The sequence below is a fragment of the Pteronotus mesoamericanus genome, unplaced genomic scaffold (genome assembly GCF_021234165.1).
Source record: "Pteronotus mesoamericanus isolate MK-2021 breed Mesoamerican mustached bat unplaced genomic scaffold, CSHL_Meso_final contig_164, whole genome shotgun sequence".
Classification (NCBI taxonomy): domain Eukaryota; kingdom Metazoa; phylum Chordata; class Mammalia; order Chiroptera; family Mormoopidae; genus Pteronotus; species Pteronotus mesoamericanus.
In genome coordinates this window covers 22,027,256-22,041,874 of record NW_026555065.1, presented here as the reverse complement: position 1 = coordinate 22,041,874, position 14,619 = coordinate 22,027,256, and the positions used below count along the sequence as shown (strand labels likewise).

Sequence of the window (14,619 nt, the reverse complement as noted above, 5' to 3'; positions counted from 1 at the left end):
CAACTCAAAATGTTTAAATACTTCTCCAACCCTAGTCCATCCTTTTGATCACACTAACATATAGACACATGCTTACATCACAAAGCTGTGAGATCGAATTAACATGTGATTATCACTATCATAAGAATACACATATATGAAGGACTATTTAAAATGGAAGCCAGACTGAACTAGGACAGAGTGGCTGAACTGCCTTTGAACATAGTAACTACCATGTCAAATACACGGTCCTTTTAACCTAATAATACACTGCAAATAGTAGCCACCGAGGACATACACTGAAGAGTGTGACTATTATTGAAGTCACTTAGGTCTTAATATTATTGAAGTCGCCTATAATTTATAAATATGTCCCAAATTATTTTTAAAAATTTGAGGATAATGGCCTCAAAGCCATGAACTGCAATTATTACCAGTGTATGACTCTCTAAGTTCTACTTTCCCTTCTCTCAAAGTAGACTGTGAGCTTGCTAAAGTTCTGTCTTTCCTTTCTAGGTAGAATGATAAACTTACTCATGTCCATTTTTCCTACAACACTTATTCATAGAAGGCCTTCATTAAAATGAGTTGACTCGCCTGTCACTGTGTATAAATTTACTTTTTTATCTCTTTCAGGTACTACTTCCTGCTTAATGCCTTCTCCAACTCTACATTGCACCTTCTCCATTCCAAATAAAAGCAATTTCCTTACAAACAAAATCACTTCAAAATGTTCATCTGACTTATATCTAGCATTATGAAGTTACCAGCTCCCACTGCTCAGCTTCCAAAGCCAAAGGCTATGTTATTGAACTTGTAACAATATTAGGAGACAATTCCCATCAAAGATCAGGATGAAAATTAAAAACATGGATGAAGATGAGAGCTTAATCCAATCAGTGCTACAAGAACTTCTTACTTGAAAGACTTTACACATTAGAAATAAATAAATAAAAATTTAAAATAACATCTCAGTAACTTTAAAAAAAAAGAGGATAAACGATTTTATACCAGGTCTCAAGAAACTTGTCAGTGTCTGGCTTTGGCTCCAGTGTCAGACGTTTTTCCAACTCAAAACTGTGGATAGAACGTAACTTTCGCATCAACGGGACATCTCTGTCTGGCTGAGTAATCTCTGAGCGGACACGAATCGGTGAACCAAGGCTTGGAGCATTTAGAATACCATTTGCTTGACCATGGCTATTCTCCTCTTCAGTAGCAGCCTACGCAAAATATAAAAGAAAACCATGAAAAACATTCCAGTTACTATACGTGGTGGTAATCATGAGTCTTTCAATAAAATATAAGCAAATGATTGTGATGTGTTCCTAGAAGATTGGGACATTTTGGCTAGTTTACACACTTGTCTATTAACCCTTTATTAAGTGAGTTTTATTAACTTGTTCTCAGTTTCAGTATTATTTTAATTTTTATATTTTTGGTACAAAGATAAACAGCCTAAAAACGTTTAACAATCTTTGCTTTTCGTATGATGTCTAATTAGAAGCTTCCCGGACTCAATCCACTAAACTAAAACTTGGAAAGGACATTCTCTCTGAGACAAGTGGTTTCACAGGTGGTAGGAGAGGTTGCCAAGCCTCAATATCCCTTGCTGCATTCCCTCCCTAAAACGCAAACAACAACGAGAAGCTGTATAGAGCAGGAGGTGGCTGAGCATAGGCAGTGCAGAAGGGTGGGACTACCTAAGTACAGATGCCTACAGCAGTGCAATTATCAGGGAAATTAAGACTTACACCAGTAGGGGGATGAGGGAGGGAAGTTGGAACATCTTTTTTGAGTAAAGACTCTCAAGAAGATGCCCAACTGGTATTAAAGAGGGGGTATACTTTTGGCTAAGAGCAGAAGCAAAAGACATTCTTCTTTGAAGAAGGTTTCTCCGCTCCCCCAATTTAAGTCTATAGATTATTAATTAAAGAGTAAAACATTAAAGATGGTCAAACACATGAGAAGCATGCTACCATGATTAAGGGTCAGGAGACGTGATCATTTTTTTAAATGTAAAGTTCCCCAAAACTCCAGCTATCAAACTTGCTCTAATACAGAATACAGAACAGCTATGCATAAAATGTTTAAATAAATGGTCATTATCACAAAGATCAACAAAGAATTATCTGGAATTAACTGATGAATTTAATATTAAATGTTCAATTAACAAGTTAAACAAATTAGCCATAAAGGCCAAAGTTATTAATGTATTAGAAAACACAGAAAAATTACCTAGAATGACGCACAGCAAGGTGAGAAAAATATGAAAAAAGATATTAAGAGATATGACAGATAGAATAGAAAGGCATAGTAGATGTTTAATTGGAATCCCAGAAAGACAGAACAGAAAGAATGAAGAGGTGGCAATATTTATCTAGAAAATGGCTGTGTATCTCCTAGAACTGATTTAAAAAAAATGAATCAAAGGTTCAGAAAATATAAGATATCCTAAACAGGATAAACAGAAGAAAATATATGCCTAAACATAATTGTAATTAAAATGCAGAACGCTGAAGGCAAGGAGAAAAGTAGTTGCGGAAGATGGATAGGTGGAATGATCAACAACAAAGGAAAAAAATTAGAAAAACAGCAGACTTTTGATACCAATAGATGAAGCAAGAGGAAGAATAGCTGCTGATCAAAAACTTTGAATCTAGCATAAACTATCTTTAAAGAATGAGGCTGAATAAATACATTTACTGCTAAGTGAAAATTGAAATAGTCCTTTACCAAATGACCTCAACTAAAAGAACCTTTAAAGGAAATATTTCAGGAAAAAAGATGAGTCCAGGAATTCCAAAATTGCAAGAAAATGGTAAACATTAAAAAAAAAATCATGTAAACATTACTTGTATGAAAGAACAACACTTATAATCTGAATACCTTTTTTAAAAGGAATTAAAAAATAGAAGAGAATTAACAGAGATTAAATAGTGATAATGGGGAAAGAAAAGTAAATAATTAAGATCTATGCCAAGTGCTATTTCACTCTCTCACATACACAGACTCCCATAAGGGCTTGCAACTAGAGGCTTTTTTTTTTTTTTTTTTTTTTTTTTTTTACCATACCAATAGTTTGCTCCTGGTACCATACAGCCAGCCACATTTGACATTCCAAAAATCTGACACTGACCTTCTGACAACTTTTTCACTACTTAGTCCTAAGTACTATTAGTCTGAATACTGCTTTTTTAGTAGCCGGACCACAATGCATCTTATCACGTCTATGCACAGAATGCTTCTGCAAATGACTACCATGACTGAGTATATACTGTTAATTTTTGAAATTATATAGTTTAATAATGTAGTATATATTGTCCAAAGATGGGCCAAAAGTTCCTCAGAAGTGATTCTTTTCAAGATATATTCCCCATTCATACAACATGACTAGCCAACTTTCCATCAATCATATTAACAGGTTATGAGCCCAAAGTCTCATTTTACACACCTATAAACTTAACCTCCTTTGCAACACCTCATAAACACATAGGAAGCACAAAAACTAACTCATTTCTAATTTCTTGTCCCTTCATACCATTTATCTTCATTTGATCTTCTATGAAAATGGAAAAAAGGAACAGTAAGATCAGAGAGAAATTTAGGGAAAATCTGCCCCAAGATTACTAAAAATTAATCATTTAATTCAGAAATCTATTCTCTCCCCCCATACTTACAGGTGAACCTGCTTGCAATCCTAATGAAGAAAAACTCATGTCATTTGTTCAACATCCACTTCGTCAACTTATAAACCATTGGTTTGATGCTTCCCATTTCCAACTCTCACTTCTCCCCCTCCATTTGAGACAGTTTTCCAAATGGGTCCTCAGAGCTCCCTTGATCCATACCAAAGAAGCCCAGGATCTTGTCACATTATTCAGAAAGACTATTAACTTCTGCCCTACAGAAATCTTTTCGTTTCAATGTCTGGTTATTTTTTTTAAATATCTTTATCTTTTCAAGAAAATACAAGATGAAGATTAATGTTTGGTGTCCATACTTCAATGTTGTGGACAAAATTAGCTAAAATATTGCAATTACAAATATAGAAATAACTAGCAATATAATGTTCTGTCACTTCTCATTCAAAATTGAGAATCATTATACTTTGAAATAATAAACACAGAGACAGTTACCACTTATGATGCAAGAAATACACACCTTACAAATTCCAAGCTTTATCTTGTTCCTGTTGGCATCCATCTCTTCCCAGACATCCTTCTCCTGGGGACGAGGGTGTCCCAGAGATCCAGGCAATTTATCTGGTGACATACCAACAGGAATTCCATTCTCCCCATCACTAAGCTGTTCATCTGGAAACACTTCATCTGTATTTTCTCGAAGCAAGTCCCCTGGGATGGGAGTGGCATTGGCAATTCTAAAAATGAGGGGAAATGAAGAAAAGGTAGAACTTAAAAACACCAGAATCGAAAATTACATGAGACTATTTTACATTTTGTTTCTAGAATTAAACAATGAAGTCTATCATTAAGAGACTAAAACAAAACAAAACCAAAAACCTTGGAAACAGGTTGTTTTATTTATTTTGTTTTACAAAATAAAACTTCTACATTTTGATCAACAGAATTTTCAACCTGATTTAAAAATAAAAATACTAACACATTAACTCACTGATTTAACAATTACTTAAAAAGTTAGAAACACTTGGTCTATTGTCCAACAAGTCTTTGTCAATTTTTGTATTTTCTGTTCTTTACCCATTTTCTTAGAGGATAACAAAAACTATAAATAGGAATATGTTAAGAATCATAATGATATAAGCAGGTATTATAAGTTATATTTTTTAATAGTGTGAAATGTGCATTTGTTTTTTCATTTACAGAGTTCTTACTAAGTACCTACTCCATGTAAGACCCTAGGGGAAATTCTTGCCTTCTAAAGGAAATTAGAAAATTTGCAATTGCACAGTTCATACATTTTGCATGAACTGACCAGGAACAATACAGAAAATATAAACTGGAACTCTGTCTATATATTTCTTTCAAAGTAACTCATGTCCTATTACCATGGTTGGTCATCTCTCTCTTAGACTTCTGGCCCATGAGGGGCTTTCCTAGTTCTGTTATCACTCACTAAGTGATCAGGTCCCTCTAATGTTCTATATGCCAGCTCTAATGTTCCATAACTCTACACTATACTCAATTTTTTGGAATATTGCTGACTGAATGCAATATTAGCACAAAATGAGACTTTTTCTTAGAAGAGGCCTGGACTTTTCTTTTTAAAGATTTTATTTATTTATTTTTAGAAAGAGGGGAAGGGGGGGAGAAAGAGAGGAAGAAAAACATCAATGTGTGGTTGCCTCTAATGTGCCCCCCAATGGGGACCTGGCCTGCATGTGCCCTGACTGGGACTCGAACTACTGACCCTTTGGTTTGCAGGCCAGCACTCAATCCACTGAGCCACACCAGCCAGGGCTGGAATGTTTAAAAGTAGAAAAACCAACCTTCAGTGGATTATACTGATACAATTATTATGAGTGATAAAATAGGCATCTTCTCAGTGAACCACTCCACTCTTAACAGGTACACCCTGGCCTAAGTGTCATAAATATATCATGCTGTGAGAACACAGATCAGTCATTTTCAGGGATTTGTTTCCCCTGATTTGATGACCTTCCCTACACCACCTCTCCCTACCAAGGTCAATGCTAGAAGATGAACCTCTTTATCAATAGGTTAGAGGTAAATAATCTAGAAAAGTACTGATCATGGCTCCCAGGGGAAAAAAAAAATTTAAAGCCTTTGTAAAGCAGTACCTTATAAGAACATTTTTAAATGGTAGTTTGGCCTAAACTAGTTCAAATGAAAGGATTTATTATAAAAGTTCAGAAATAAATTGGCTATTAGAAGATTTTTCAGGTATCAATTCTTTATTTATTGATGCAAGGAATTACAATGGACACTAACATATGTGTGTTACATAGTAGTCCAAATGTTTATAGAAAGAATTCCTTCTATTCCTGAGGAGAGGAACTGGCAAAAGGATAAATATTTGAGTTCAGAAAGGTCAGTCTACTAGTCCCACATTTTCCTCCATTTTAATCATTCAGTGTTCTTCCAATCCTTTTTCCTCATGCCTAGCAACTAATCTGTTTCTTCACAACTACCCTAGTTCCTTGGCATTTTCTTCTTCCATTCCTCAGGAGACAAACCATACCTCCACCTATGAAACAGCTTCTATTTTTACTCTATCTTAGTTGCCCTTGTATCTCTTGCACTTCAGTATACCACACCACACACTTCAAGGAATTCTTGCATCTTTAGCACACGCGCTGTCTTCCACCTATCTCAGGTTCCTCTCTGCGTTTATTCTCCCATTTTTACTCCTTACATTATTTTTTCCTAAAACTCTGATCTAAATCTGGATTTGAGATACAGAAAGAATTCCTTTCCAGATAAGTTATGTTAAGGAATAAGAATGAGTATGAAAGGACACGTGGGTGCATTTTTAGCACATAGTCTGTGTTTGCAGGCAAGGTATAAATTATAGAAGCAGATTAGGGAAAAAAGTAAGGAGGTGTATGGGAGAACTAGAAAACTAGTAAGAATGGACATCCTTTTTGTAGTTCCTTCCCCATAATCTAAGTCAGGGCCTGGCGAAGTAGGACTTGTGAGCCAAATCTGGCCTATTCACCTATTTCTTGTTAATACAGTGTTATGGCACATGGTCACACGCAATCGTTTCCGCCTATGGCTGCTTTAGCACTGCAATAGCAGCGATAATGGAGACAGAGACAGCAGGGCCCACAAATATTTATCTGGTCCTTTACGGATAACGTTTGCTGACTCCTGATCTAAAGCATCCTCCTACCTTCTGAACTTACTTTCTCCTACTAAGAAATTTAGAGTTGTGGGACATACATTATCATTTATTTTTCTTTTTAACACTGATTCTCTAAGGCTTTCCAGCTATTCTCCCATACCATTTATAAACAGAATTCAGAGGTCAGCAAACTTTTTCTTAAAGGACCAGATAGAAAATGGTAGACTTGTGGGCCTAATTCTTTTTTTTTCTCCCCCCAGTTCAGCTAGTATAAATTCCATGCAATCTTTAAGCTGTGGGCTAATATGTATTATACAATTTTCAGTTTCCCTTTTCAAAGGTCCTTCAACTTGTAAATACCATGCTAGGGCCCTGACAGGAAAAACTAGACCAAGTTAAATGCCCAGGCAGTAAGTTCCTACTCAGCCTTCTGGCCAGCCTCCACCTCCTTGCTTGCTCATGGGGATAGCCTGTCACACAACACCTGTGAGGGAAGCAGCGTGGGCCTACTACTGTGCAGGCAAGATTCACAGATGGATAAATTGGTGGGCAAAAATATCATGAAAAAAAATTCATGAAAAATATCATGGATAGTTTGAAAGTATCTTCCCACAAAATATTTATTACTTACAAAGAGAAAAACAGTAACTTTATAGTGCAGAAATCTGGCTACTGAGACCTTAACCAGATTATCAACGTTATCAGTAATAAGATGCACTGACATTATGTACCTCCTTGTTTAATATCATCAATTTTCCTCTGATATTGGCTTTAAATGTATCCCATAGATAATATACATCCTATAGATGTAGTATACTAATTATCATTATTTTCCCTATAACTCCAGTTTGTATTTTCCCTTTCACACAAGAATAGTTTAATAGGTTTTTAAGTTTCCAGGTGGAAGGGCCATTGACATTTTTGTTAGTAATTTCTAGTTCTATTGCAGTGTGATCAGATAGTGTAAATATTTCTGTTTTATTATGGAACTGATATTTTTTTCTAAATGGTTTAGTAACTGATCAATTTTTTAATTCACTGACTTTAGAGAGAAGAAGGGGGAAAGAAACATCAATTTATTGTTCCACTTATTTATGCATGCATTGGTTGATTCTTGTATGTGCCCTGACCAGAGATCAAACTTGTAACCTTGGTGTATTGGGATGATGCTCTTACCAAGTGAGCTACCTGGCCAGGCCTTAATAACTGATGAATTTTTGTGAAAGTTCCTGGGGTACTTGTGCAGATGTTTGCAATCTCTATCATCAGGGTAATTTGAAAAATATACATAGGATCTACCTTATTAATCATGTTGTTTGTCTTCTATTTCTTATTTTTTGTTCACTTGATATGTTTGAACTGAGTTAGCTGTATATTAAAATCTCCAATTACTAGTGTGTTTCTGTCTATGCCTCCTTGTATCTCCTATAGTTGTTGCTTCCTAAAAATGACTTGTAATTCTGGTGACTAAATATTAATAAAAACTGTGTCCCTCTTGTGAACTTTGACACTTAGCATTAAAAAGTACCCTTTCATCTTTACAACTTTTTATGCTTTTTGGTCTTGGTCTTGAATTCTACATTGTCAGACATCAGGATCATTATTCTCTTCTTACTGTTTCCATTTTTTCCTGGTGTATCTTTTTCCATCCCTTTCTAAAACACTGTTTGTTTTAGGTGTGTCACTTATAGTAGCTTAATTACAGCTACAGAAACCAAACTGAAAATCTTTTTCTTTAATAAGGTAAATCTATGTACATTTATTGTTATGACTGATATATTTGGCCTCACCTCTGTCATAGTATTTTATAATTATGTATATTTTGTTATATTTGCACTTTATCAATTTTCTTATGGCATTTTGGAAGGTCTGCCTTTTTGTTCTAGCAGTCACCTATGGACATACCTTTTTAAATGCTCTTAGGCCCTGTTTTCCTATTTAACCTTTTGCTAACAAGTTTCTCAGTTTTAACTGGTATTGCTTTGTTTTTCTTCTTCAGGAATTCTAACAATAGAAATCCTAGTCCTTCTCTGTCTGCCTCCCATTCGCACTACTTTTTCTCTAGTCCTTTTAAATGATATCTATTTTTTTTCTCTTGAAGCTTTTCCCCTGATTTTATTCAATGTCCTTCCTTTATTATTCATTTGCATCTACTCTCCTTTGTGTACTCTGTATTTTATTTAATTCTGAGATACCTTTTTCTTTCATTTCTTTCCTGACTTCAATCAATTCTCATTTCATTTCCTCCCGTTTTCCTTTTCCTTTTTTTCTCCCTGCCCCTACCCCTGCTATTTGTGGTCTATTTCTTTCTTTTAAAAAATGTTTTTAAATTTTTCAATTACAGTTAACATACAATATTGTATTAGTTTCAGGTATACAACACAGTGATTAGACATTTACATACCTTACAAAGTGACCCCCCCCAATAATTCTATTACCCATCTGACACCATATAGTTATTACAATATTATTGACTTACTCCCTATGCTGTACTTTACATCTTTATGACTTTTTTTTAATAACTGGCAATTTACTAATCCGTTTCACCTTCTTCACCCATCCTGGGGGTAAGGAGTGGTTCCTGTTTCTTAGTTTTTAAATTTCTCATTTAAGGTTATTATCCGTATCTTCATATGAATAAGCATATTTAAGTCCATTTTGGATTTTGTCTTACAGTTTTCTTTTTTGTTGTTGTTGGTTTTTGTTTATTTTTTTATAGTTTTCTTCATGTTTTTTTTAGAGAAAATCTCTATATGTATTAGGTTTTCTTTTCTGATTTTTTTACTGTAATACTTTATGGAATTTAAAATATCTTCTTGTTCATGTTTGTGTTATTGTAGTACTTTACAAGACTCATAGTTTAATTAGTGTCCACTTAAGTCAGAATAGCAAAGTCCAAACACTTAGGTGGATTTTTATTTGTTTTTGTGTTCAGGGGAGATAAGCGTCCACCGATTTTATAGTTCTCATTTTTTGTATGTAGTTAATTGTTTTTTTCTCCTGTTGCTCCTCTGCAATTATTCTTATTGCCTTTCAGCTCCAAAGTCATCCTTTTTGCTGTTCTGTGAAAGTAGATCTAAGCCGTTTAAATATTTCCCTTTGCCAGCTGGCACTGGAGCTTTGTCAGTAGAGTGCACTGGGAACAAACAATAGGAGAAAAGTGCTCTGCTTTGGGTTCCAGTGAATAGTTTGGTAAGCTTCTCCAGCATGTGTGACTTTCCCCAGTGAAGATGCATCACAGCACCTTCAGGGTCTGTCTCACATAGCAGCAATCAACTGCTTTCCTGGCCAATCCCCACTACCCAGAAATTTTGTACAGTGTGTGTCTGGTGAGACACCCCCAGTAAATAGCTTTCTCTGGTACCCCAGAGGGCAGATTTTCACCAAGTTCCAGAGGGCAGACTTTCAGCAAATTTTACCAGTGTGGCATCAGATCAACTTCCCTGCCATCCAACGAAGGACGGACAAACGCTCTTCAACAAGATCAGTACCTCAGACCTGGGGTCCAATTTGGAGAACTCTTTGTTTTGGATGCTTACTCTCAGCCCTCGGAGTAGGAGCTGCACTTTGTATTTGCTATTCCTGAATTCTATACACTTCCTTCTACTTATTACTAGTCAATCCCACATTACTCCCATTCCGTGTTATAGGCAATGATGTTTTGTATCATCTTTCCTCGCTCAAGTTACTATGTAGTTTCTCTCTCCTGATTGAACTAAAATAAATACACATTTTGTCCTTTACAACTCAACTGATAAAGGGCACTTCTCTCTTCTTTTTGTCTTTTTTCTTTCCCAGAAGCTATGTGTTTTGAATCATGCGTATTTGTATTTCCTTTAGTTCATAATCTGATCTACTTGGACATTTTTTAGTATTTTTGTTTTTTGGATGGATGTAGTCTTTCTGGTGTTGGTTTTAGATCAACTTTAAGTCCCATTGCTAATTCTCCTCTTCCTCATGGTTTTTACTGATTTGCCTTTATAAAACCTTGTGGCAGGGTTGGGTGAGGAAGGACCGTAAGAGAGATCACAAAAGGACTTGATGTTTTGTTTTTTCTCTTTTTAGTTAGTTATTTTGAAGTTTGGTCATCCTTGGCCTTCAATTTATGCTAAGGACATGGCTTTGGTGTAGTTTTATTTTTTCTTTTGTGTTATACTATCTTATTTTAGGAGAAAACACTGGAAGATGGGAACTTACACTGTCTTCATTGACTTCAGCTATCTTGAAGTCCTATTATCTGATTTTCACAAGTTGGAGCTTATCTATTTCTAACAACAATTAAAGGAGGAGGAGGACAAGGCACCAAAATAAGAATCAAAATTTCTAGACAGCTCAAGCTCTGTAACTAGTATGCATCTAAAGTTGGATGATTCACTCAATGTGAGGATTATTTCCTCATTTATAAAATGGGGTGGCTGGGAGTCCCAAACTCAGATAAGGATGAGAAATATATGATACATATGGACTTCTGTGCCACATCCCTAGATTCTGACTCAGTAGGTCTGGGGTGAGTCCTATGAAAAGATATTTTAAATAAATATCTGTGGTTATTCTGATGTAGCTAGTCAGTGTCTCACATTTAAGAACTCTTAGACTAGCTAATCAAGGATAACATGTTCAGTTATATGAGTCCATATAAGCTTTTCTGATGAATAAGCTCAGTGATCCTATCTTTCAATATAAAATCAAAGCAATGGATTAGTGATAAAATGTTTCAATGAGCTCACATTGTATGAGGATTTTTCCTATTTATTTTTTTAAAAACCAAACAGTTTAAAGTAACCAAAGCAGGTAAAAAAACAAAAAATGGGTCAGGATAAAAGATAACCCGCCTCCCCAAAAGCAACTATTTATGCATGTAGAGAAAACAAAACAAAAACCCAGGAAGATGGAATTTCACCATAACGTGTGCCTAATACACTGAAAATTAAATCACTCTCTTAAGAGAAACAAGTTACATGTTTTGTTCCCACCAAACTTAAGCACAGTATAACTACGTACAATTGTGGCTCATTCTGTCCAGGATCCCCTATATTCTTTAGAAGTATATGCAACAAATGCTTCTCATTTTGAAGATGAGAAAACCCACTGTAAATCTGACATCAACAAGGCACACAGCTCTAAGCTCCCATCTCAGTATGATCTATAAGCACTTTCTAAGAAAAGTAAACCTGAACAAAGGCATATATGACAGCAATGTTAATTCAAGAAAATCCAAAAGCTTTCACCTATATCGTGGCATTTGGTCATCTGAGGGAATCTGGATGAAAAAATTTTTGCTAATATAATGTATCCAGGAAAGACTGCTAAGTGGGCTGCTGAGGACATACCCGATTGCCGCAGGGGTCAAGCGGGTGTGCAACTGAGGGGTGGTAGAAGTAGTGGTGGTTGTTAGGGAGCCATCAGTTCCGGTCTTCTCCCAGTCAAACGGGTCACTCTCAGTTACTCCAAAGGTTTTGATGCTGTTGTCAAACACGGATGTAAGAAGCTAAACCACAAAGAAAAAAAACTAGAGTAAGCCAACAGTAAACAAAGTCACTTTATTCTTTAAAAGAAAGTACCCCAGCCTAAAAAATTAGTTTTGTAGGTTTTTTTTAACCTGATGATACAAAGAAGGGAATTTGAATGAGAACTATATGTGGATGACGATACTGATTAATATTAATTTTTCTTCACTACAAACCAGTGCCTCAACTGGTTTGTAGTGACACAGAGGAGTGTCTTTGTTCTTGGAAGATATATAATGAAGTATTATGTATAAAGCCTACTTTCAGATGGTTTAGCAACAGGTAATATATGTTGTATGTATATGTGTGTTTTCAGTTTCAACCATCTTTGTGACTTTTTTTTTTTTTTTTTTTGGTCAAAAGGGGTAATTTTTATGTGGTTCCACTTAAGTGACCCGTGTTAATAGCTGGTATGTCTACATTACAGGATATACAGAAGTTCACTGTGCTTTTTTCCAATTTTTTTGTGAGTCTGAAAAATTCTTAAACTGTGTATGTGTATGTGTACACACAATTATCAAAAAAATATCTGCCCTATTATTTGATAGTATATATAAATTCAGTTATTTTTGCCTTTAAATTCCAAAAGTGATGTGATCTTGGAAAAAAAACTCATAAAGACCCTTCTTTACTGTTTCTGACAGTATGCACCATTTTCAATTTTATGATTAGGGCCTCATTCTCTCCTCATCATTTCTCTTACTCTGCTATCTTATCCCCAGAGATTTATCTTGTACATTTCCCACCCCAGACCTAAAATCAGCGCTTCCTTTTTGAAGGATTTTGAGAAGGTCTGTTTTAGACTTTAAAAAGATTACTCTGCCTATTAAGTGGAGAATAGATGCCATAAACAACGGAGGGGATGAAGGTGCTACGAACAGATGATCAGTTAGGAGGTTACTGAAGTTGAACCAAAATGGTAACAGTGGTGGTGATAAAAAGTGGTGGGATGTGGATATAATGTATACAGCCAACAAAACTTGCTGATAAAACTATTAAGGTAAAACAAGAATAAAGTATAATTTACATCTCCGTCCTGAGCCACTGGGTAAATGGCGGCGCCCTTTACTAAGACGAAAAGTAGTGAGTTTGAGGATAGTAATACTGAAAATTTTATGTAGTTTAGGAAGGAATAAGGATACAAATTGACAGTCACCAGCATATAGATATTAATCGGTAGTACATAAAGCCATAGGATGAACGATATAACCCAAGGCAAGTAGGCAGCAAAGAGGCCCAAGAGCTAAGGCCTAGGACACTCCAATATTTAGATGAAAAGAAGAAAAGGACTCAGCAATGGAAAGCACGGAGTGACCAGAGAGGTAGGAAAACCAAGTGTGTGGTGTTCTAGATGCCTAAAGAACAGTCTCAACAAGAAAAGAGTCAAATGCTATCAATTATAAGTTTATTACTATTTCTGGTTACTTAATTGATTTGTCTCTCTTTCACCCACACTCTAATAGGTCATTATTATATCTAATACAATGCCTTATATGTGAGTATAATATTGGTATCTGAAAGATATATATATTGGAAATTCAAATGATCAAAATATATTCCTCATATATATATTTGGTCTTTGTCCACAGTTCCTGGATTTTGGCTTCCAAAACCATTGGAATTTCCTAAGAGATAAAAGAAATGAGAGGATATTTTGTTCTAACGTTTGGTCTGGTCCTCAGTTCCTGAAATTACTTCAGGGCCATGAAAGTGAAATGAGTGTCTTATTATTCTTAACAAGCCTCCTTCCTATACAACTTGGTTTATATGTTAATGAGGTGACTTTTGGAAAGCACCAAAAGATAAGAGTTCATCACCAGAAGAACCCACTGTGTGATTCGAGGGAATTGGAAAAGACATAGTTATAAAACACAATTACGGTCTCACCTCTCTGGCTTCCAGAGAAGGGAAAAGAGGGAGAGAGGTTGAATCAATCACCAATGGTCAATGATATAATCATCATACCTATGTAATGAAGCCTCTACAAAACCTCAAAATGACAGGGTTCTGAGAGCTCCTGGGTTAGTAAACATGAGGTAGTGCTGACAGAGTGGTGCCCTTAGAGAGGGCATGGAAGTTCTGTAGCCTTTCCCCATACCTCCCCTTATGCATCCTGTCCATCTGGTGTTCCTGAGTTATATCCTTTGTAATAAACCAGTAATCTAGTGACAAAGTTGGTTTCCTGAGTCCTAGAACTGTTCTAGAAAATTAATTGAACCCAAGGAGGGAGTTGTGGGAACCTCTGACTTATAGCCAGCCAATCAGAAGGCCAGGTGACAACCAGGACTTAAAACTGGCATCTGAAGTGGAGAACAGTCTTGTAGGGCTGAGTCCTTAACCTGTG

The 14,619-nt window shown here is 35.7% G+C and overlaps 1 protein-coding gene across 3 annotated transcripts in view; it reads right to left on the bottom strand.

The window, feature by feature from the left end:
• The window catches only part of TTBK2 (tau tubulin kinase 2), a 145,450-nt gene that overhangs the window by 22,149 nt on the left and 108,682 nt on the right, over nucleotides 1–14,619 (bottom strand). For all 3 annotated transcript variants that reach the window (XM_054565523.1, XM_054565524.1, XM_054565525.1), the window contains 3 exons: nucleotides 12,099–12,256; nucleotides 4,144–4,360; nucleotides 991–1,202 (listed from right to left, as the gene is read on the bottom strand). In XM_054565523.1, the coding sequence (XP_054421498.1) occupies nucleotides 991–1,202; nucleotides 4,144–4,360; nucleotides 12,099–12,256 (587 nt within the window). The remainder of the gene's footprint in view (nucleotides 1–990; nucleotides 1,203–4,143; nucleotides 4,361–12,098; nucleotides 12,257–14,619) is intronic.